The sequence below is a fragment of the Mastigoproctus giganteus genome, chromosome 6, assembly GCF_048544385.1.
Source record: "Mastigoproctus giganteus isolate SK-2022 chromosome 6, ASM4854438v1, whole genome shotgun sequence".
NCBI lineage: Eukaryota > Metazoa > Arthropoda > Arachnida > Uropygi > Thelyphonidae > Mastigoproctus > Mastigoproctus giganteus.
The window spans coordinates 126,651,576-126,675,039 of record NC_143580.1 but is presented as its reverse complement, the minus strand read 5'-3'; the positions used below and the strand labels follow the sequence as shown (position 1 = coordinate 126,675,039).

The window sequence follows — 23,464 nt, the reverse complement described above, 5'->3', positions numbered from 1 at the left end:
CTCCAGACCTGTATACAGTACTCTGACCATTACCTTATATACAAGGGAATAATCACCTCCTTATCCCTGCTAGAAAAATTCCTATATATCATTGACAATACACCATGAGCTACTCTTGCAGCTTGTCTACACTGCTCAGAGAACTTCATATCTGCCTTCACAACTACCCCCAGGTCCCTTTCATTCTCTACCACTGTCAGTGTAGTACCACAGAGTTGATACGTTGCTCTGGGGTTGCTGTTTCCCATATGTGGTACTTTACATTTGTCAATGTTAAACTTCATATGCCACCTCTCAGCTCATCTGCTCAACCTTTCCAGATCCTGTTGCAGTAGCATAGTGTCAGTAGTGTCCTTGAAAACCCTGCCAACCTTCATATCGTCTGCAAACTTGGACATTAAGCTTGATATACCATCATCAATATCATTTATAAATACAGAAAACAATAATGGACCCGATACTGAACCCTGAGGGACTCCACTAATAACATTCTTCCACGATGAGCAGTATCCATTGATTACCACTCTCTGTCTTTTGCTATGAGTTTATAAAGCATGAGCACTTGATATCAGTTTTCTTTGACATAGGAAACGCTTATGACACAACCTGGTGGTATGGTGTTTTAAAAGACCTCTATTATTCTTTTTGTCTTAGTGGTCACCTGTCTACTTTTGTCAGAAATTTTTTATCAAAATGACTCTTTCAGGTTTATGTTAAATCCAGTGTGTCCCACTCTTTTTGTCAAGAGGAAGGAGTTCCCAAAGGCTCTGTCCTCACTGTTACTCTGTTTGCAGTCAAAGTTAACTCCATTACAAAACAGATGCCTCCATAGCCAGGTGGGCATGAGCAGCAGTGCGTAGCACACGCTTCTTGATTAATCTGGGGTTCGAGCCCGTGACCACCAAATACGGAGGATGCGGAAAGGTCAGGGAATGACCACCCCATATGCCCAGAGTAATATGACCTTCTTTGCTAATGCTCCTAAAAACCCAAATAACAACAACAACCATTACAAAACAGTTTCCTCCTTCCATAAATAGTCCCTTGTATGTTGATAATTTTAGTATTTTTTGTCACTACTGTAGCACGAGAGTCATTGAATGACAATTGCAACAAGCAGTCAGTCACCATAGTTCCTGGGATTTAAGCAATTTGGTTTTTTCTACCCAAAGGACTGTCCGTGTGCATTTCCACCACAAATAGAATCTACATCCCGACTCAGACTTGGACAGAATACAATTCCTGTCAGAAACAAAATTTTTGGGGCTCAGCTTAGAGCAAAATGCACGAGGGGTTTTAACATGCTCAGTGCTATCTCCTCCAACTTTTGTGGAGCAGATAGAAGCACATTATTGCATCTGTACCGAGCACTTATTCGCTCTAAACTTGACTATAGTTCCCAAGCTTATTCTTCTGCAAGAAATTCTGTACTCCAGTGGCTTGACCCAATCCACCATAGAGCCATCCGGATTGCCACAGAGGCATTTCGTACTTCGCCTGTCCAAAGTCTATACGTTGAAGCCAATGAAACACCATTGATGCTTCGATGTCAGCAATTGCCATAAAAATAAAATCCCTGCCTGACCATCCTACGTGGACATCTGTTTTTATGCCATGGTGGGAAAATCTATATAATATACCTAAAACTGTCAGTTGGCCTTTTGGTATCAGGATTCAAGAGGTGGTTCATGATATTAGCTTCACATTGGATAATATATCCACGTCAGCCAAGCACATCCTTCCTCCTTGGAATATACAATCTGTCTTGTGACTTCACTCTTAGGAGATAGCTAAAAGCTAACACATCGCCATGTATATATCGGCAACTCTTTGCAGTACACCTTGCTGAATATCCTGACTTCTTGCCGGTTTATACAGATGTCTCGAAGTCTGAAGAGTTTGTGGGATCTACTTGTGGTGTTCCAAGCAAAACAATCTGCAATCGTATTCCATGTGAATGTAGCATATACACTGCAGAGCTACATGCAATAGAACTGGCCCTGGATCATATAAAAATCCACCAGTACCAAAGGCGCATGCTATTTACAGACTCCCTAAGCATATTACTGGCCTTATCTAATGTGAGAAGCATTGATCCAGTATACAGGCATACCTCGGTTAACGTTACCTCTGATAACGAAGCTTCAATATAACGAAGTCCGCAATTTCAAGCCCCATTTAACATAAAAATATTCCAGTTTAATTACCTGAAATCTAAACAAACTGAAGAAATTACGGAAACCTTTGGGGCTTCTCGTGGTTGTTTTGAGAAATTTAAAAAACAGGCCAGGATTCATAGTGTAAAATTAACAGGAGAAGTTTCCAGAAAAACTAAAGGAAATAATTGAACGTGAAAATTTTCCACCAAATTTGGTGTTCAATGTTGACGAAAGCGGTTTGTTCTGGAAATGGCTATCAACAAAAAGCTTCATTTCTATTGAAGAAGAATCAGCTGCTCGGTTCAAAGCAGCCAAAGACCGTTTAACGTTACTCTTTGGATCAAATGCCTCTGGCGATTATAAATTAAAATTGTTATTAGTTTACCATTCAGAAAATCCGAGGGCGTTAAACGGTAACATAAAAATGAATTTACCTGTTATACGGAAAGCAAATAGAAAAGTGTGGGTTACCAAGGAGTTATTTACTGATTGGTTTGTTAACCACTTTTGTCCTGAAGTAAAACGGTATTGTCAAAAAAACAACTTTGAAGAAAAAGCTCTTTTGTTGTTAGACAATGCTCCGGGACATCCTACTGATCTTAACACGTTGGACACATGCATTCCTGTCAAAGTTGTGTTTCTTCCAGCAAACACAACTTCCCTGCTTCAACCATTGGATCAGGGAGTAATAGCATCATTTAAAGCTTATTATCTGCGTCGAACATTAAGCAATTTAACTGAACTAGAGGATAAAGAGGAAATGACAGTTAAAACTTTTTGGAAAAACTACACCATTAAAAACGCAATTGAAAACATTGATAGTTCTTGGAAAGAAATCACTAAGAAATGCTTACGTGGAGTTTGGCGCAAAATATGGCCAGAAGTTGTACTAGAAGAAGAAAATAACATCCAAGAAATTAGAAATGAAGTTATCCAGATGGCTCAATCAATAGGTTTCGAAAATGTCGATGAAGAGGATGTTAGAAATTTATTGAATGCAGAAGATGATGGTTTTTCAGTGGAAGATTTAGAAAACCTTATTAGCAACGAAGACAAAGATAATGAAGATGAAGTTAAAGCAGTTCATGCCGAAAAAGTGTTAACAACCAAAGATTTAAAAAGGTGCTTAAATGACATTGAAAACGTTTTAAATTTTTTTAGTGAAAATGATCCTGATTTAGGAAGAAGTTTTATTGTTAAGCGATCAGTGTTAAATGCAATAACTCCGTATAGGCAATTGTTAAATGAAAGAGAAAAAAAGCATAAGCAATCAACTTTAGACTCAAATTTTAAAATGTGATTTCACTTTGTATGTAAGTTGACTGTTTATTTAATAAAACTTTTCTTTGTTCGAAAAAAAAAAGCTTTTCATTTTCTTTACTTAGGAACGTATCCCTATTCTGGCCATAGTATTTTTACCTCTGAAAACGAAGTTTCGCTTAGCGAAGTAATTTTGTGGAACGCATCCTATTCGTTATTCGAGGTATGCCTGTATTATGTTTCAAGGTTAAACTTTGATATTCGCTTTTGCTAGATCCCTAGCCATGTTAGTATCAGAGGCAATGACTTGGCTGATACAGCAGCAAAATCAGCAGCGGCACAAAGTTGCATCCACTTGTCTGACCCTTATACAGACTGCAAGCAACTAATCTACAAAAAATTATGTGCTTTGGCATCTTGGAATGGGTGCCCTATCAACAAGCTAAATGAAATTAAGCCTGTAATAATGCATGGGCATTCTAGTCAGCGCAGGGTTTGCCGGGAGGAAGTAATTCTTGCTCGACTATGCATAGGACATTCTCACCTGGCGCATTCGTATTTGCTGAGGTCTAATGATTGTCCTCTGTGTAGACATTGTAAAGAAACTTAACTATTCATCATATTTTAGTAGAATGTACTTTTTTTTAGTAATGAACACCGTTTATGTGTTTATATTTTTGTTTATAATATATTAACTCTATGTTATTTTATATTTCCTATATATATTTTTTTTATATTTTACCTTAGCTTAGTGCACCAGCAGCCTTAGATGCTGATGTGCCATAAAACTCTTAATAACCAACCAACCAACCTAACCTTTACATCGGCCATTGAAATATAACTCTTTTATGAGTGAGCTCACCAAGGACATATGGCTTTCCATTGAGCAGTTTTTTACTAAAGTTCTTGCTCTTTGGAATTAATTTCTTTAAAAATTTAGAAATCTGTGGAAAAAATAAACTTTTAAATGTCTTCCTGTTCAAACTTGGTTGTTCTACATTAGTGTATATATGGTCACATTAGCATTACACAACTTTGAAAAATGGTTAAAAATAAATGTAGAAAAAAATTATTACATTTTTTATTAATGTTCAGTTATGTCTTGTCCAAATATTGATATAGCAATTCATTCAATTTCATTAACATTTTTAATCTGAATTCCAGTGAGTTTTTGATTGGTTTAACCCAAATCATGCAGTTACAATCTTTCTCCATTTCCACTTTTCAAACAATTATAGTTATGAACATAAGTAATATAATAACATGATGTCTAGTAGTAGACAGTTTATGAAAGTTCATGCTATGACTACAATAAATTGTACAGTTACTTAGAAACACAGATGGCAACATCTGCTGGAATATTTCAAGGCAGTTCAACAAATGGAATTCAAGATTTCAAGGCAGTTCAACAATAATGGTTCAAAGTGGCCTTGACAAGAGTTGGTTTCTGTGTCCTGGAAAAAAAAAAAAATAATAATAATATTAATTTCTTTCTTAATAAATTCATCAGTAAATGGATTTTTATTTACCATACAAATAAACAAACTTAGTATTTCCTTCCTTATATTAAAATTAAGAGTGAACAAGTGGGTATTTTTATTCCTGAATGGAAACATTCAGCATGATAAATAGTATGGCTTATTTTCACTGCTGGTGAAAAGATTATAGTCAGAAGACTTACTTGTGGAAACCATATGAACAATCCTCTCAGAATCCTTACTGAATTTCTAAAAAGGCAATTTCCTTACTGAAGGAAATTGCCTTTTTAGAAATTTCTGTCCAAATTACCCGAAAATGATATGCTGAATGTTTCTAAAGGATGCAATTTTCTTATTGCATATTGCAGTTGGCTTGCATCCAAATTTCAGGTTCATTTTCTGACCACAGTAAAGCTTTTAACAAATGTACAGCAGTTATTCTTCAGTCCACGTTACATTTTAAATGCTAAGAGTAGAAAACTCTCTTGTCACCTGAACTTTAGTTGAGCATTCTGGTCACTAAAAATATCTGGCTTATTAGCATCCTACCTATCTTCTAACTCATGTTTTGACAATCTTTGTAAACCATCTTCTACCGTTCCAAGTACACGCCACAGAGTGCCTCCTGCCGTCCTCAATCAGAGGAATGTCAGAAGTTTGAACAATCTTGATGCCAAGTCCTGATGAAATTCTCCACTTTTTTTTCAAAATCCTGTTCTTTGTTGCCTTTTACACTTTCTATTTCGTTGGTGTTTTTCATTCTGCTAGGAAAGTTGCTTGTACAGAAATCACTCCTGTCCACTTATTTAACAGTAACTTGACAGGAGTGGCTTGTCATTGCATTTATCTCTACTCTTTTTGCAAAATATGGAGAAATCCATTAACTGCAAACTTCCAAGGCACATGGAAATCTTCCATCTGATCAATCATAATAGTAGTAAGTAATACTACTACTATGGGGCAAAAAGAGTGTAAAACACTAACAATTAAGAAGAAAATGGATGTGACCATCACATGGAGTCTGGTGAGCATCGGTTGGATGTGTTTAAGGCATTGAGTTTAGCACCTACTGTATCAACAATTATGAACAATGTTGATAAAATAAAACACACACACACAACAAGTGTGTCATCCTCCAGAACAACTTACTCATGCAGTGAGACAATGGAAAAAAATGGAGAAATTGTTAGTGCTGTGGGTTGATGATATGAACCAAAATAACATTCCTGTTATACAGGTGGTAATTCTGGACAAGGCAAAGTCGTTATTTGACGAAATATGTGAGGAGTCTGGTAGCACTGAAACATTTACGGCCAGCAAAGGGTGGTTTCATCAGTTTAAAAACTGTTGTAAAATTCACAATGTGAAAGTGTCTGGTGAGGCTGCTAGTGAGCTGACATTGCCGTGGTTGGGAGAGTATCCTTCCGAATTTAAACACTTAATAGACAAAGGCAACTACCACTCTGATTTAGTTTTTAATGTGGACAAAACGGGTAGTGGAGTCATCACTAGAGTAAATACGTACTCAAGTGATGACTCCACAGGACCAAAGTAAAATTTTATTTTATATATAAGTATAAATAAAACATGTGCATTAAATGTTTAAAATGTGTAGTTATTTATAAAGAACAGAAATATTAGTGCATACTAGGAAAAATTTTGGTAATTTTGGAACCTATCTCATTCAATTACATAATAATTTGGTCTTGTTTTACGACCCTGTTTTACTGGAAAGTAACCATGTCGTAAAATGGGTCCTACCTGTATATTGTAATGTATTGTTTTCCCACGTAAGAAGATTCCTTGGTAAAAAGTTTCCCCGCATAAAAAATTGGTGATAAAAAAAAAAATGCACAGTGTATTATTATAATGATATTTTCCCACTTAATGTTTTTTTAAATATAGAAATTCTTTATTTTTACATTAAAAATACTAAACAATATAAAGATTTTGGTAATCAAACAAGTTAGTGCTAAGCATCATTTTAGTTCTTAGTAAATCACCGAAGTAGGTGTGAAATGGCATCGCTTTCGATAATTCTCATATTGTGAATGCTTTCACACCGAGTTACCCTGATATTGCACTATTGCCAGTAAGGTGTAAGGTAAGGTGTATTTAGTGTCAGACGGCGCCAGGGGTTTCCCCCATCTCCGCATAGTTTTCATTGGGAGTGTACCAGTTCACTGGAAATGCCAGACTACTTCCAATAATGAACACTTCGCCAATGGAGACGACTAATGTTACTTATTCTCAGCAGATGCCATCACCCAGTTGTGGTGGCGGTGTTATTATTATTAGCCATATGGTTGCAAGGAAGCATGAGGCTTATGCTGCACCAGCTAAAAAAAAAAATCCCAAGTTACCCTGAGAGGGGGGGGGGGGGGAGAGTGCACTTATTCGAAAATTTGGTGAACAAAAAATTTATTCCTACATGCGGCACCACCTTGCAAAATATCTTGCCGGCGCCAAATTTACAATATACCTCGTTCGATTGCCAATAACTTGTTTGATTAGTGAATTTTCCTTAGTCTGAGGCTTTCAGTGCTAAAACCTTTTTAGTATAAACATTTTGATATAATGGAAGTGACATATTGAAATTGTTTTCATCAATATCCGTAATTGGATAGCGTCAACTGAGTGAAGTATTTGCCGTTAAGTTCTCAATTTTCTGAACAGTTTGGAATTACTTAGTGCATTGTTGCTCTGTCTTATTGTAATTGTAACTTTTTAAGGTATGTTGAAACTGCAAAGGAGCTCACTTCCAACTTGGTAATTATTATTATCAATTTATTTCTCTGTTGAGGAGACACCCCCTCGGGACAGCCATTGGTTAGAAGGGTGTGAGTTACATTCTAAGGTGTGAGTATTTGATAATGAGTTTAATGAACAGAATGTTATGTAAATAGAAATCCACAGTTTAAAAATGTTTCCCATAGGCAGATTAAAATATTTATAAATTCTTAAATAGTACTTAAAAATTATCTTTAACTTAAGTAAGTGTATCTTTTCAATTTTATTTGTGTAGTTAATATTTCATATCCTTAGGTCATTTTCCCTTCTAAGAAGTTTTTCCGCATAAATAAGAATTTCTAAACCTCAATTCCCTTGGAAAACTTCTTATCTGGGTTCTACTGTATATAAATATGTCCTCTGTGAAGACGACAAATTAAAAATGCATGTTGAATATTGTTCATTTTAGCACTGAAGAAATGAAATAAGTCGCTTTTTTTATTATTAATGTAATTCGCAGCTTAATATTTACTAATTTTTTCAGAAATCTCTTTCTTGTTTATAAGGCCTGATATTGCATAGGATTAACAGTAATTAAGGAGTTAATTTTTTGCAGGTTTCAGTGAGTGGTGAATGGGCTGCATGGCAGAATAAAGTTCCACAAATTGAAGTTGAAACTCACAAAGTTGCAGCTCCAGATGTTGTTGTTCCTACACTTGACACAGTACGTCACGAGTCACTGCTGTATACATGGCTGGCAGAACATAAGCCTTTGGTGCTCTGTGGCCCACCAGGCTCAGGAAAAACAATGACACTCTTCAGTGCTTTGAGGTCTCTACCTGACATGGAGGTATAAGTGTTTGTTTTATTTATTTATTTACTATTTTTTATATTTAATGATAATGTAGTTGTCTTAATTATGAACTCAAGATTAATTAAATCACCGTTAAAAAATTTGCAAATTTTTTTAAAACCTTACTAATGTCTAAAGATATGTTTCAAAGCAAAAATCACATCATAAGGTTATCTTTAGAGCAGACCTAAATTTTATAAAATGATTGGCAAGTCACTCAAGAAACTTTAGAGAGAAAAATTTTAACTAACTTAGATTTCTCCAATCCTTTGATATGTTAAATCTCACTGACATATCCTCCCAAAACATTAACATAACCTCTTGGATCTCAGGAGTATAACACTCTGCCTCCACTAAATTAACTTGAGTGATAGCCGTTACTTCAAAGTATGTTCAGTTAATCATACAATTGTCAGTATTTTAATTATTTTTTTAATTATTCAATAATGCTAGGAAGAATTATGTATAATGATAAGCACCATCAGTGTATTTGCAAGGAGAGGGAGATATTTACAAGTGTACCTACCAACACAGACAAAAATGGTGAATAATAAGTTTATAATATAGACTGAATGGCCGAAGCCAGTTTATTAGGTTACTGAACTATTTTGAATTTGGTGAGAGGGTGTTGTATCTGTGGTGGGTGTGAGTTAGCTGGTAAACTCAGACATTTTATATGAGTATTTTTTATATATTATAATTTGTAGTAAAAAAATAATTTTATTCAGCTTATTTATGCACATGTTTATTTTGTAATTATCTAAAAATTTACAAGTGATAATTAAAATTTGCTGACTACACCATGAATATTGCAGTATTACAGAGTAAAGTAAAAATAGGATAATTTTAAATATATATATCTGGACTTTTCTGTGATACGTAATAATAAAAGGTAAACAGGAAAATGTTTGAATGGAAAGCTAGGAAAAGTAGGAAAAGCATCCCAGATCACATTAATGCCATGAAATTGATTGAACATTACACCAGTCTATAAAATAATTATAACAACATGTAAGATAAGGAATTTGAACAGTGTTCAAACTACAATACTGTACAATAAAAGCTTTCCCAGTGAGTTCTTAAGGCCAAATGAATTGAATAAGAGTGTATTGAGCATAATAAAAGCATACAAAGTTAGCATAAGGATTTAGAATAAAAGTATAACCAGTGAGCCACGAGGCCAAAAATACCTAGATAGCCTGAGTTGGTTTTATGTGTTATACCCTATAAATAAACAAATAATTAATAAATTATTTCTTTATTTAAAGACAAATAATTAATAAACAAACAAATAAACATAAATTATCTAGATAAGACTCCAGTTGTTCAGACACAACAGGATTTGTTAAGGGGAATTCTTATCTAACCAATTTGATTGTACACTATGATGTTGTCACAAAGGAACTGGATGCAAAAAATAATTTTGTTATCATATACTTGGATTTTAGGAATAAAATTTTGTGTAAAAAGTGTTCAATTTTTCATCTGATACTGAAGTAGAATTTTGTTCAAGTGTGTGGATTCTGAATCATGTTCAAATGCATTTGTTGATGTTAGAATGCTACAAATAACAGATGCAGGTGTTACTTTGAGTGAAGATTTTTCACAGACGAAATCTTTTCCAAGTACACAGGAAATAGTGCCCAGTTTTTGCCATACATAATTCAGCTATGTTGCAGGGGGAAAAAAAAAAAAAACCACAATAAAAAAAATTCAGAAATGTAAACTGTCTTGCTGGAATTTGAGTCCAAGTCTTTATCACATGGTGTGGAAAGACAAACTAGGCTAATTGTTATTTTGTTGAATGCATGTTCAATAACATGCATTCAGCAAAGTAGTTCATTCTTTTATACCTGTGATGCAAATACATCACACTTCGTTTTGTGTTGAAAAAGACATTTGATTCTGAAAAATGCTTACTGAAGAGTGATATTGAATCAAAATCTAGAAAAAATATTAGTAGCTACATTAAAGGTACATAGAAATGAATCTTGCAAATATAAGAAACAGCAAACATGTTGAAGGACAAACTACTAAGAAAATTGTCTATTTTTTCAAATTGACTTATTTTATGCTGAGTTATGTCGCAACTGCATTTTTTGCATGATCTTTTTAGTTTTAAATTTAGAGAAATAATCAGTGGCCTTCCCTTTTAGTAACTAAAAAAAAGTTTTAGAAAACTTGTATTTATTTGTGGATTTTTTATTTTTTTATTTTATTATGTTATTTTCTTAATAGTTAGGAGCTTGCAGTTGAATGGCTCTAGCCAATTTGGAAATCGAATTCTGTTAGTATATTGTCTGTAGTCTAAATTGAGAAAATCATGCACACAGTAAAAGCTATCCTTGAGCAGTCAGTAGACCCCCATTTGAACAGTATAACTCCACTTTTACCTTTACATCCTCACAGCCTAGAGGCAACAGCAATTAGAATTATAGCTGGCTTTTACCAGTTTTCTCTCTTTGCCATTTATGAGAGAAATCCCTCCATCTCAACACCTTAATGATCTTATTATGCAGTTGCATAATATGATTTCAGTGGCTATAACTTCTTTGTGGAGTAGTGTTAATGTTAATGTGAGTGATCATTGACAGTGATCATGTGCCCACTGACGGTGACTTCTTTCTAAATATGGAACTAATACCTTTTTCTGTGCGCTTCCCTGGACATTTTACTACCGTTGATCTTTATATATGCTAACCTTCTCCACTCCCTTCACTTACCTGTGATAAATGCTCTATTTGAGGTGGGGGTATGCTTTTTTTTTTTTTTTTTTTTTTTTGTGTTTCAGCTCTCACAGGGGAAGTTAGTTTGTTATTTGGTTTTTAGTAGCATTAGCAACTAAGGCCATATTGCTCCGGGGATATGCAGTAGTCATTCCGTGACCTTTTCGAATCATCTGTATTTGGTGGTCACGAGCTTCAACCCCTGTCTAATCAAGAAGTGCTACACACTGCTGGCCCCGGGTGCCAAGCGTTATTGTGATTGAGCGATTCTCTGAGCTATTTACAAAGCGTTTTCTTACTGCGACAGTTCCTGTTAATTTGGAAAGTTTCTCTTACGTTTAAAACTATTTATTGTTAACTTACTCTTACGAATTGTAAGTAAGTTACAGAAAGGAAAACCACCTTTCTTTTTTCTTTCCTTAAACTAACAAACTAACTTACACCGCTTGGTCACTCTAGCGGCACTGCTCCTGCCTCCCCGTGGCGGGGCCAGTAACCTTGGCAGAAAAGTCTCTCCGCCAGGGGCTAAAAGGAGCTGACATGGATCTCAAAGATAGTTATCCATCTGTTGAGCCTCGTGCCTCAACCTGTCCAAGGACAGACCAAACTGATTTTGACACCTCCCATCCTAAGAGACAAAGAACAGAAGTTTCCAAAAAGGAATCACCTCTGTTTCTTATAATACATTCCCAAACAAGTCAACCAATAGGTGCACTTTCTCCATTTCTTATCGAGAAATGTCTCGAGAATGCTGCTGGACCACTTAAAAAGGTGAAAAGACTCCGCTCCGGAGATCTACTTATAGAGATCATGAATAGTAGGCACTCTGAAGCCCTACTAAGAATCTCAAAATTTGTGAATATTCCTGTCACAGTAACTCCACATGCCACCCTAAACTCATCCAAAGGAGTGCTCTCTGAGTGGGACTTATTAAATGTTACTGAAGAGGAGTTAGCCCAAGAGCTACAAGATCAAAAAGTTATACAGGCAAAGCGAATTAAAATCAAAAAAGATGGTGAACTGGTTCCGACACGTAGTGTTATACTGACCTTTTCAACGCCAATCCTTCCAGCTACAGTCAAGGCTGGATATCTCAACTGTCATATCCGACCTTATATCCCAAATCCGCTCAGGTGCTTCAAGTACCAAAAATTTGGCCATGCTCAAACTGTGTGTAGAGGGGTTTCAGTGTGCCCCAACTGTGGATCGAAGGAACATACTCAGACAGACTGCCCAGCACAAACACCAGTATGTCCAAACTGTAACCAGCTTACTCAAAAATTTGTGAAACCTGGAAAATTGGAAAGAAGATACAGAAATACAAAATAGAAAACAAAGTGACTTATCAAGAAGCAAGGAAACAAGTTTTGCCCACAGTACCGAAACTCTCATATGCAGCTGCAACACAAAAATACAAATCAGAAGGAACCCAAACTGAAGTGTCCATACCACCAGCTACATCCATTTCCGGCTGGGCTCGGGCTATTCTAGCTGGGCTCGGGCTAATCCGCAGGAGTTCCCTAAAGAACAAGTAAAAGACCAAGCAAATAATACCCCAGTCACCGTACCACCAACTATTACTCCATCACGTTCAGATACTGAAAAGTCTGAGAAATCTTAAACTGCAAAATACTTTAACCGCAGATATGGAAACCAATAACACCACCAACAATGATGAAACCGTCTTAGAAATACATGTTGAGGAAGACATGGATACTGCACGACCCGTTTTCCCGAAAAAAGATAAAATAAAACTGGACCGCCATAAACAGATTGGCTCTAAAAAGCAGTCAGAAATACTTTCTACTTCAAAAGCTAAATAATGGATCAGTTGATTCAATGGAATTGTAGAGGCCTCCGTAGCAACATAGATGATATTCTTGACTTGATAAATCAGCATCATCCAGTAGGCATCTGCCTACAAGAAACAAATCTCTCTCCACAAGTGACACTTTCAGTTAAAACTATACATTGTTCAGGCAAGACAGGATCTCTGCCCATGGGTCACATGGTGGTGTAGCTATATTGGTTGACAGCAAAATCCCGTCCAGACGTATTCCTGTACAAAGCACTTTAGAAGTAGTTGCAGTACGCCTCGCTCTTGGAAAAACGCTTACTCTTGTATCCATATATATCTCACCAAATCAGAACTGCTCGATAACTGAACTAGATGATCTTATCTTACAACTGCCTTCTCCTTTCTGCATATTGGGTGATTTTAATGCGCATCACCAGTTATGGGGATCTTTACATACAGACAACCGGGGACGCACGATAGAGGCTTTTCTTGTAAAGCAAAACATCACACTGCTGAACACAGGCTCTGACACCTATGTCCATTTTCCAACAGGTTCAACTTCTGCTATAGATCTGTCATTATGCTCACCAATGTTATTTCCAGACTTCGAGTGGAGAGTTTCAGAAAATCCATTAAACAGCCATTTTCCTATAATCTGTAAGCTCTGCACAAGAAGAAACTTACCAGTAAGTGGTCGAACTAAGTGGAAATTCTCAAAAGCTGACTGGAATAAATATGCATCAGGCGTTACACTAGATGATGATATTATCCACCATCACTCCATAGATGATGCCGTTAAACACATCACAGAACAAATTTTGGCGGCAGCTGCTACTTCCATTCCTAAAACTTCAACTAATGAATCCAAACACAAAAATTACTGGTGGAATTCGGCATGTAACACTGCTAAGGGGGAAAAGAACAAGGCATGGAATCAGTTCCGGAAAAATCCAACCACTGCCAATCTGATTATCTTCAAGAAACTTAAAGCCCAGGCCCGATACATCCGGCGAAAAGCTAAAAAAGAGTCTTGGATTCGTTTTGTTTCATGTGTCACTAAAGACTCAAGTGCTGGACTGATCTGGCGGAAAATAAGATGCCTTACCGGAAAGTCTCCATCAACTCCCTCCTCAATCATCATCTATAAAGGACAAGAGGTAACCCTTCCCGAGAATATTTCAAACATCCTCGCGGAATCTTTTGCTCACCATTCTGCATCAACCTCATATGATCCAACTTTCCTAAAAGCCAAATCAGTAGCTGAAAAATATAAAATAAAATTCGGAACGAAGTCAGCCCTCTCTTATAATGAACCACTTACCATATATGAATTAGAAGAATCTTTAAAAAAATCAGCCAATAGTTCACCTGGTCCAGACGGCATATACTACTTAATGTTAAAAAATCTAAATGAGAGAACTCGTTACTCTCTGCTAAAACTGTTCAACCGAATATTTGTCGCAAATTACTTTCCCCTCTCCTGGCGCCATTCTTTAGTTCTACCCATTCCAAAACCAGGAAAAGACCAATCAGACCCGCATAATTATAGACCAAGCTCACTTACTAGTTGCCTAGGTAAGACTCTGGAAAAAATGGTACATCGTCGCCTCACCTGGTATCTGGAAACTCAAACTACTGTGAACAACGATCAGTTTGGATTTCGTAAAAACATATCTACTTTAGACCTTATGATAAAGGCTGAGGCAAATGTGCGAAATACATTCATAAAAAACGAACATTTGGTTATGGTGAGCCTAGATATAGAGAAAGCCTTTGAAACTACGTGCCGTCATGGCATCCTTCGTGACCTGCATGCCCTTATTAATAATAGCACATGATGCAAGCAGGCAAGCTTATACATCAGCCAAAATAGAAATGCACCCACCTCATCAGTTATTTGTATAATTCTTAAAATTAATTTGAATTACCTACTTTCATAAAAAATCCAAATGGTAGTTTGTTCCAATGGTTAACTACCATTCCTTCTAAACCAAGTTTTCACATATCCTGCAGCAATTCTTTTTCAGTTTAAATTTATGTCCCCTTTTGTGGGTTATCCAAGACAGAGTAAGATTGGTGGCAGCATTTAGCTCCTTTATTCATTAAAAGTCTTAAACACTTCAGTCAAGTCTCTTTGCAGGTGCCTGGTTTCTAATTACTGAGTTTATATAATTGAAATTTTTTATACTAAGTACCCTTTTGTCCTTGATTAATCCTTTATTAATCTGGTTGCTCTTCTCTTCACCCATTCTAAGAGATCTTCAGTTTCCAGACCTGTATGCAGTACTCAAAATGCATCCTATAGGCAATAGCTCATTTGTGTTTATCCTGTTGCCTATAGGTGCACTAGGATAACCACCTCCCTGTACTCCTGAAAAACTTCCTGTATATATCACTGCTGGAATCCCATAAGGTGTCCTAACAGCTTGTTCCTACATTATTTAAAAAAAAAAAAAAAAAAAAAAGAACAAACCTATCGCAGATTACTTAAGTGCACAAAAATCCATCGCATTAATCGAGACACTTCAAGATTCCAAAAAAAAACCCCATAAAATTCAAGTAATAACTAGAATAGGTATAAACAGATATTTTGCAAGTCGTAAATAGGAGACAAGAAACGACGTTATAAGTCATCACTAGGTGATTAGTGTGCCTATTATCTTGCAACATCCACTGTCTTTACACCCACCGATTTTAAAAAAAAAAAAAAAAAAAGATTGACCAAAATCCTCAGACATCCTTTTGACGGAAGACCGTAGGAGGCAGGCGCCTCCGTAGCCAGGTGGGAAGGAAAAAAAAAAAACAAATGTTTAGTTTGTTTTAGTGTGTCGATTGTTGTGTTCCATCGCAGCAGCAAAAGGACAAATTTTGTTTTGTTATGCACGTCAGTGATGTCAGGATTTTTTTTCTTTGTTTGTTTCGAAATCACTAAAATGATGGGCAAATACCAGAGTTGTGCTTTCATTTAAACAAAAACTTGAAGTGATTCAAAAGTTTGAAAACGGTGCATTAGTTACATCTCTAAAGAATCATTATAGTGTTGGCGACCAAACCTTACGCAAAATTTTAAAAAATAAAGGGAATCATCATATTGGGTACGCAAAGTGTGCGTGGTAAGTTCTTTATCTATCGCCGTACTTTTTACATAAGTTGCTGAACATTTTTTGATTCAGCAAGTCCCCGACTTATGTAGCTTTGGACTTACATTACGTTATTTATAATTTTTTTTTTATATGACTGAAGATTTCAAGTGAAGGGGACACACATATCACCATAATGTAACAACACACAGAATTCCAGCTATTGGTATTATTGCAAATGCAATAAGATCGAGTTTACTACCCGTTTATAATTAATTGCACTAACAGAAAAGCCCAGTAACTCAGAAAGTTCAAATTGTTTTATGGCAGTGACCTCCAGAAACGTGCTTTAGTAAAATGTGAGCTTGCGTGGGGTGATAATAGTGAGTTTTCACCTTACTCCTGTGAAGTTCTTTTCTTTCAGAAAATTTTGTTTTTACCATTATCATGGTGCCCATTAAGAGAATGCGATAGTGACAGCGATACTAGTAAATCTATCAAGAAAAGGAAATCGATCGAGTTAGATTAGAAAATTAAAATAATAAGGATGTATGAAAGTGGCCAAACATTAATCACGTGGAATTCAGATTTGTCAGTGGCAAAGATGAACACAATAAAGGAGAAAGAAAGCATACAAGAAGCAGTCAGCACCAATGAAGGTAAACTATAATAATAATCAAGGCTACAAAATACCATTTTTTACAGTACAATAGCATGCGTTTTTCTTCCATTTGTTTTCTTTTCTTATGTGCCACTCCGGCTACTTTACTGCTGGGGACAGCGGTGAAGTTCTTTAATTGAACTTATTAAAAATATATAACTATTTTTCTTCTTCATTCTTCCAAGGATATTACGTTGTTCTTGTACTTTTGGCATATCAGGGATATAGAAGCAATATTTTATTAGTCATTCCTGAGTTACGCAAATTTCGACTTACATAAGAAGTCCTGGAACATATCTCTTACGTATGTCAAGGACTTACTGTATTTTGGGTTAACCAGGAAATCGATTGTCCGGGAATATTTTTTTACCATCCATCCCGGAAAATCAAGATCCTACCATATATCAATAATGCTGAGTTTTAACTTAATGTTCTCACTTACTGGATTTGTTTTTCTTGTCTTTAATTGTTGATGAGAAATTTGAAGATTTACTTTGCTCCAATGTTTTTATTTACTTGTAAATAAATTATGTATTTTGTTGTAGGTTGTGGGACTTAATTTTTCTAGTGCTACAACTCCAGAATTACTTCTGAAAACATTTGACCATTACTGTGAATATCGAAGAACACCAAATGGAGTAGTTCTGTCACCAATTCAGTTGGGTAAATGGCTTGTGCTTTTCTGCGATGAAATTAATTTACCTGATATGGACAAATATGGTATGTTTTTTATATCTTATCCCTAATAATTTTTGCTTTTTATTGACCAATTTGAATAACTACCCTTTTTATTTATGTATATAAAGAAATTTCTAGATAAATGCGATATTTATTATTTTGTGCATATGTGTATAATTTTAAGAAAAAATACACACTTTCCCAATGATGCTTTTTTAGGACACTGATTTACTTAAAATGCAGTTTCCATATATGAAAATTAAATATTGAAGTTTTCTATACAAAACTGTACAATTTTATATTTTGTATATATATATTGTACACAAGTGCATTGAAATAAGAAAATATTTGTAAATCACTTGCAGAAGTACTCAGAGCTTATTGAACCATTTTCATTTTCTTAGTGGTATTGATCATTTTGGATTGGGCAAAATGCTGGCCATCTGAGTAGCATGCTGGTTAAAATCAATGTCCTTAATACTGGATGGAGAAGGCCCAAGTTCAAATCCTGTCAGTGCTGAGATATTTGGTCTCATGTGAGGATTGCTTAATGTTCTCTCCTGGATGCTCTGGTTTTTCATGCATTACATAGCAACCTGACCAAAGAGATCACACAGTTGCTTCATAACCTTAGCTGTTTTGGTGCTTTTTTTTTTTTTTTTATGAAAACCCCAAGAATGAGAGGTATTAGAACCTATAGTACTTAGTACCATGCTTGGGTTAGAGGTTGAGAAGACGAAAGAAGATATTTGTTGACATTAGACTTTAACTGCTGTAGACTGTAATTTTCAAGAAATACGCATGAAGTTGTTCCAGGAAACAGCAGTTGAATGAATAAACGAGGAATATGGAAAGTTTGTTCTGTAAGTTGGAAGTTGGACAGTAAATGGATGTTGGCTGCTGACGGCATATGTTCAGACTGTTTTGAAAGATAGAGTGGGAATTTTAGAAGCCAATTCAGAAGAACAGTTCCTATGGAAATATCTGTAGAAAAGGCATGCAACAGAAACAGTACATCTGAGACAGCGAGTGGACAGACTCTGTTAGAGAGGAGTCATTAATTAACCTAACTGCCCGCTTCTGAATGGAATCTAGAAGCCTGAGAGAGGTTTTGGGGGGCACCGACCCAGCGATATTCTATGGCAGAATGGATTTGCAACTTGCCACATTCATCTAACAAAATCCTTCAATTAAAGTAACAAAAAAAAAAGAATAAAAAATATCTGATACAAATACGAATTTGATATTTTATATTAATAGAACTGTGTCAGATGAATAAAAAAAAAAGTTATTTTATGTCCTGCTGCACTATAAGGTGCTTGGATCAAGTGGATGAAACTTATCTAAAAGGAACGTGTCTTTAAGCCATGCCAATTTATCTAATTCTCATATTTTCTGTGAAAAATCAGTGCTGCTTCATTTCAGTTTTACTGAGCTACTGGATTAAGGCTTCCCCCCCACCCAGGTAATATAAACATGCAACCCCAGTTCGTTGATGCCATCTGTCCAGATTTATGGCATAAAATATATTTTTAATTGAAATAACGTTTTTCCATTTCACTATCATAATATAATTAATGATATTGTAATTTCACATGATTATTTAATGAAAAACCTTTTGAGCCTACAGGCCAGTAAGGATTCTGGGGTTGATGGCATATACCCTATAAGCTTAAGGGAGGTGACAAGTGAGTGCATTGAACCATTGAGGATAATTATGAGAGCATCATTAGACTCGGGAGTGATTCCGTTGGATTGGAAAAGTGACAATGTATCTCCAGTACATAAGGGCAGTTTTAAGAGTGAAGTGGAAAATTAACGACCGGTCAGTCTAACTTCAGTAGTAGAGAAAATCATGGAGGCAATGATCAAGGGTGGAATTCAGCTATTTTTATAGGGCCACTCATGAGCTGGATTTAGGGAATAATTTTTACATTGTTTATTTGGATTTCAGCAAAGCATTTGACTCAGTTCTTCATGAGCATTTTCTTTATAGGCTAAAATGCTTAGATGGATAGCAGGAAGGAGAGGGTTGTGATAAATGGATATTCCTCAGATTGGATTGATGTAAGAATTGGGGTTCCCAAGGTTCAGTATTAGGACCACTGTTGTTTTTGATTTTCGTATATGACATCGATAAAGGGATAGAGGGCATGATATCTAAATTTGCCATTGATGTAAAGATTGGTAGAGTAGTTAATAATCACTACCAAGCAGAGTTACGTAGATATTCTTCAGAAAAACGTAGATAGACTTCAGGGATGGTCAGAAAAATGATAGCTATGTTTTAATCCAGCAAAGTGTAAGGTATTACACCTGGGGAACAGTAACCAAAAAACATATACACTTGGTGGAGTTGAACTAAAGTTAGTAGTGGAGGGAAGGGGCTTGGGTTACAATGTGGTCAAACATGAAATTCTCCGAGCATTGTAGACAGGTTGCAAGGAAGGCTCGTGGTATCCTATCGATGATTTATCGAACATTTGTTATTAGAAATAAAGAGATCATAATCTTATTATATAAGGCTATTGGAATACTGTGTTCAGGTATGGAGACTGCACCTAAAGAAAGACAATGAGCTTCTTGAAAGGGTTGAAAGACGGGTAATTTGCCTGGTGAGATCGACAAAACGAGTGTCCATATGATGTAAGACCAAATGTGTGGGATTCAGAGCTTGGAAACTAGGTCCTTTAGAGGAGACTTTATTGAGGTGTTTAAGGCTCTGAGGGGCATAAGTAAAATGAATGAGGACGAAATTTTCACTGTTAGAAATGATTCTAGAACTAGGGGCCATAAATTTAAGACATGTGGGAGATATTTAGACTAGATTGCAGAGTTCTATTTTAGCCAGCAAATTATAAATTACTGGATTAAGTTACCTACATGGGTGGTACAGGCTGACAGTTTGAGGAAATTCAAAGGTCAGCTGGATAGTTACCTATGGGAGGTAACTATCCAGCTGACCTGCTAGCTGGATAGATATACTGACAGCTAACTGCTAGTGAAATTGTGCGAATAGTGGGAAGAGGAGGTATTGATAAAAATAAACAACTTGACTGCTACAGATGGTAGCAATCAAAGCTATTTCAAACTACATATTTCATTGTGGTGATATTTTCTAATTAAAAAAAAAAAAAAAAAACCGGTGCCACCATTGGAAGGTGACCCTACAGGGATATATTGGACATCTTGTGAACAAGGTGAAAGCTAATGTGATTCTTTCAGCTGTCTGGAACTTATGTTGTAGCAGGGGAACTAAAAGAGCGAATCGAGCATTTGATTATAATAAGTTCTCATCTTATTAATTTTTGTGCTGAGGCCAGAGCTGTAAATGGAAAAATACACTATATAGTAGTAAATTTACTATTATCTGGAAATAAGTGATAAAATGAAAGATATATTTCAACAATTTCAATTGAAGCATTCCACTGAAACAAAAACGACTTTGAAGTGTGCGGGTGCGTGAGTGTGGGCGCCTCCGTAGCCAGGTGGGAAAGAGCAGCAGTAGTAGCACACGCTTCTTGATTATACCGGGGTTCAAGCCCATCACCACCAAATACAGAGGATGCGGAAAGGTCAGGGAATGACCACCGCATATCCTGGAGCAATATGGCCTTAGTTGCTAATGCTCCTAAAAATCAAACAACAACAACAGCGTGAGTGTGTGTTGGCTATCGTTGATTAAATATGTATGTAGAGCGGTAGCATTAGCAGTTCATTGCCAATTCTGTTTAAAGAAGAGGTTAGAACTTGATGTCAATTTGAATGAAGCAATTTGCTTGTTACTTATAAATGTTATGCCAATATTTGAAAACTCAAACATAGCTACTGAATCCATCATACCTCATATCCATGTACTGAGATCACTGCTTTTAGATATTTTGAAATGAATAAATTTCAATTTATTCATTTCAAATAATTACCATATCAGAAGGATGGTTACAACTTAGATGCATTTTTACTGCTAAGTTTGTGGATAATCTAAAACAGTAGGAGTAGATTGTGTTGGGAGAACTGAAGTTTGGTTGTGTTGCTATGCATGGCAATATAGTTATAAGAACTTTTTATCTGCTGAGATTATTTGGAATAAACATAAATATTTGATCCGGTAAATCTATATGTATGCCAAGTGATAAAAGTTTTACAAATGATCAATATGTAATAAGCTTCTGCACATTTTTAACATGGCGAATAGTTCTTTGAATAACAATATGTTCAATGTTTTCACTAAACGTACTAAATTATCGCATCAAGTGAAGGAAATTATCAATAACGTTTATTTAAAACTTAGTGTTGAGAATCTCAATGACTCTGTTTGTAAGTGATGCTTATACAGCATCAGCCAAATAAAAAAAAATAATAATAAAAAACCCTCCTATACAACCAGTTCATCCCTTCCAATGGTTTTTCTAGTTCTTTAATTTATTCAGACTACCCACTTCCATAACAATAGATGAATGAAGTTTGTTCTAACAATTCACACCTTCTGGCTGAAGGTAGCACATCTCATCCTGCAGTCATCCTTCTTCATCTTGAATGTCCACCCCCTCATTTGTGTAGTTTGAGCAAGGGAAAGGATTCCACCAGCATTGAGCTTACTCAGTCTGTTCAAAGCCTTAAACATCTCATGCTGATCTCCCCAAGGAGTGACGGCTATGAATGTTCATGTGCAGTTGGACCCGGGTGCCAACCGATTGTGACTGAGTGATTTCTCTTGGCTTTCGCTGCAATTTTCAAAAAGGTGAATTCTAGTTCTCTTTTACATTCCACTCCTTAAGAAATCCTTTTATTTAATAACAGCTCTTGTATCAAAAGTACTGGTAGAGAGCAAGGAAGGAAAGTAATCTTTCTTTATTTTTCATATTTTATAGACTAACTCCTATTAATTTTGGTTGGTCACACCGGGCACTGCTTCTGTCTCACTGCAGAAAAGTTCATATATCAAGGGCTAAAATGAGCCTATATGTTCCCCTCTTTAGAACCAACAAGCTGTCAGCCAGAGACAGAAAATGACCATGACTCGTCACAGTTGAAAAGGTTTAAAACCAATCCCTTGACGACAGACTTTCCTGCATTTTTAATAATGCACTTATTATCAGAACAGCCTCTTAATAAGCTATCCCTCTTTCTAATCCAAAAACACTTGGAAAGTATTGCAGGGTCTCCCAAGACAGTTAAGAGACTGCAATCAGGGAACTTACTTGCCGAAACTCTAAACCATAGGCATTCTGAAAAACTGCTAAAAAAGACAACTTTTGCTGGTATTCCAGTTTACGTAACTCCCCATGCAACCCTAAATACATCAAAGGGTGTATTTCTAGTTGGGACCTGATGAATGTGATGGAAAAAGAAATTAAAGAAGAGCTACAGGAACAAAATGTAATCGCTGTAAAAAAAATTATGGTCAAAAGAGACAATATACTCATACCTACCAGAAATATCATTCTCACCTTTAACTGTCCAAATCTGGCCTCATCGGTAAAAGCAGGATATCTACTTTGCCGCACTCGTCCTTTCATACCCAATCTGTTGATGTTATAAATGCCAAAAGTATGGCCACTTTCAAACAACATGCAGAGGCAACCCAGTTTGTCCCAACTGTGGATCTTCCAATCACATTCAAAGCAATTGTTCGGTGAAAGAAATGATCTGTCCCTACTGGAAAGACAACCATCCTGCCTACTCTAAGACATGTAAGAGATGGAAAACGGAGAAAAAAAATTGTGAAATATAAAGTTGAAAACAAATTTAGTTATCAGGAAGCAAGATAATTAATTGCACCCATTATACCTAACTGTACCTATGTCAATATTGCAAAAAAATATCAAGCAATAGCCACTCAAACTGATGTTACCTTTCCATCCAACATATCAATCTCCGAGTGGGCATGGACTATCCATGCAACAGTCCAGTGCCCTGAAGCACTCAGACCAAGCAAGTAATACACCTCTTACGAAACCAGAGAAATCTCCTCCACCACCACCAGTGATTGTTACTACTTAAAATAATCCTAGTTCAACTTCAAAAAAGATTATTCAGGA

General features: G+C 36.0%; 1 protein-coding gene across 2 annotated transcripts in view; it reads left to right on the top strand.

Moving 5' to 3' along the window:
• The window catches only part of Dhc64C (dynein heavy chain, cytoplasmic), a 1,460,071-nt gene that overhangs the window by 657,376 nt on the left and 779,231 nt on the right, over positions 1–23,464 (top strand). For both annotated transcript variants that reach the window (XM_090376486.1, XM_090376487.1), the window contains exons 46-47: positions 8,244–8,477; positions 17,291–17,465. In XM_090376486.1, coding sequence (XP_090232612.1) covers positions 8,244–8,477; positions 17,291–17,465 — 409 coding nt within the window. The remainder of the gene's footprint in view (positions 1–8,243; positions 8,478–17,290; positions 17,466–23,464) is intronic.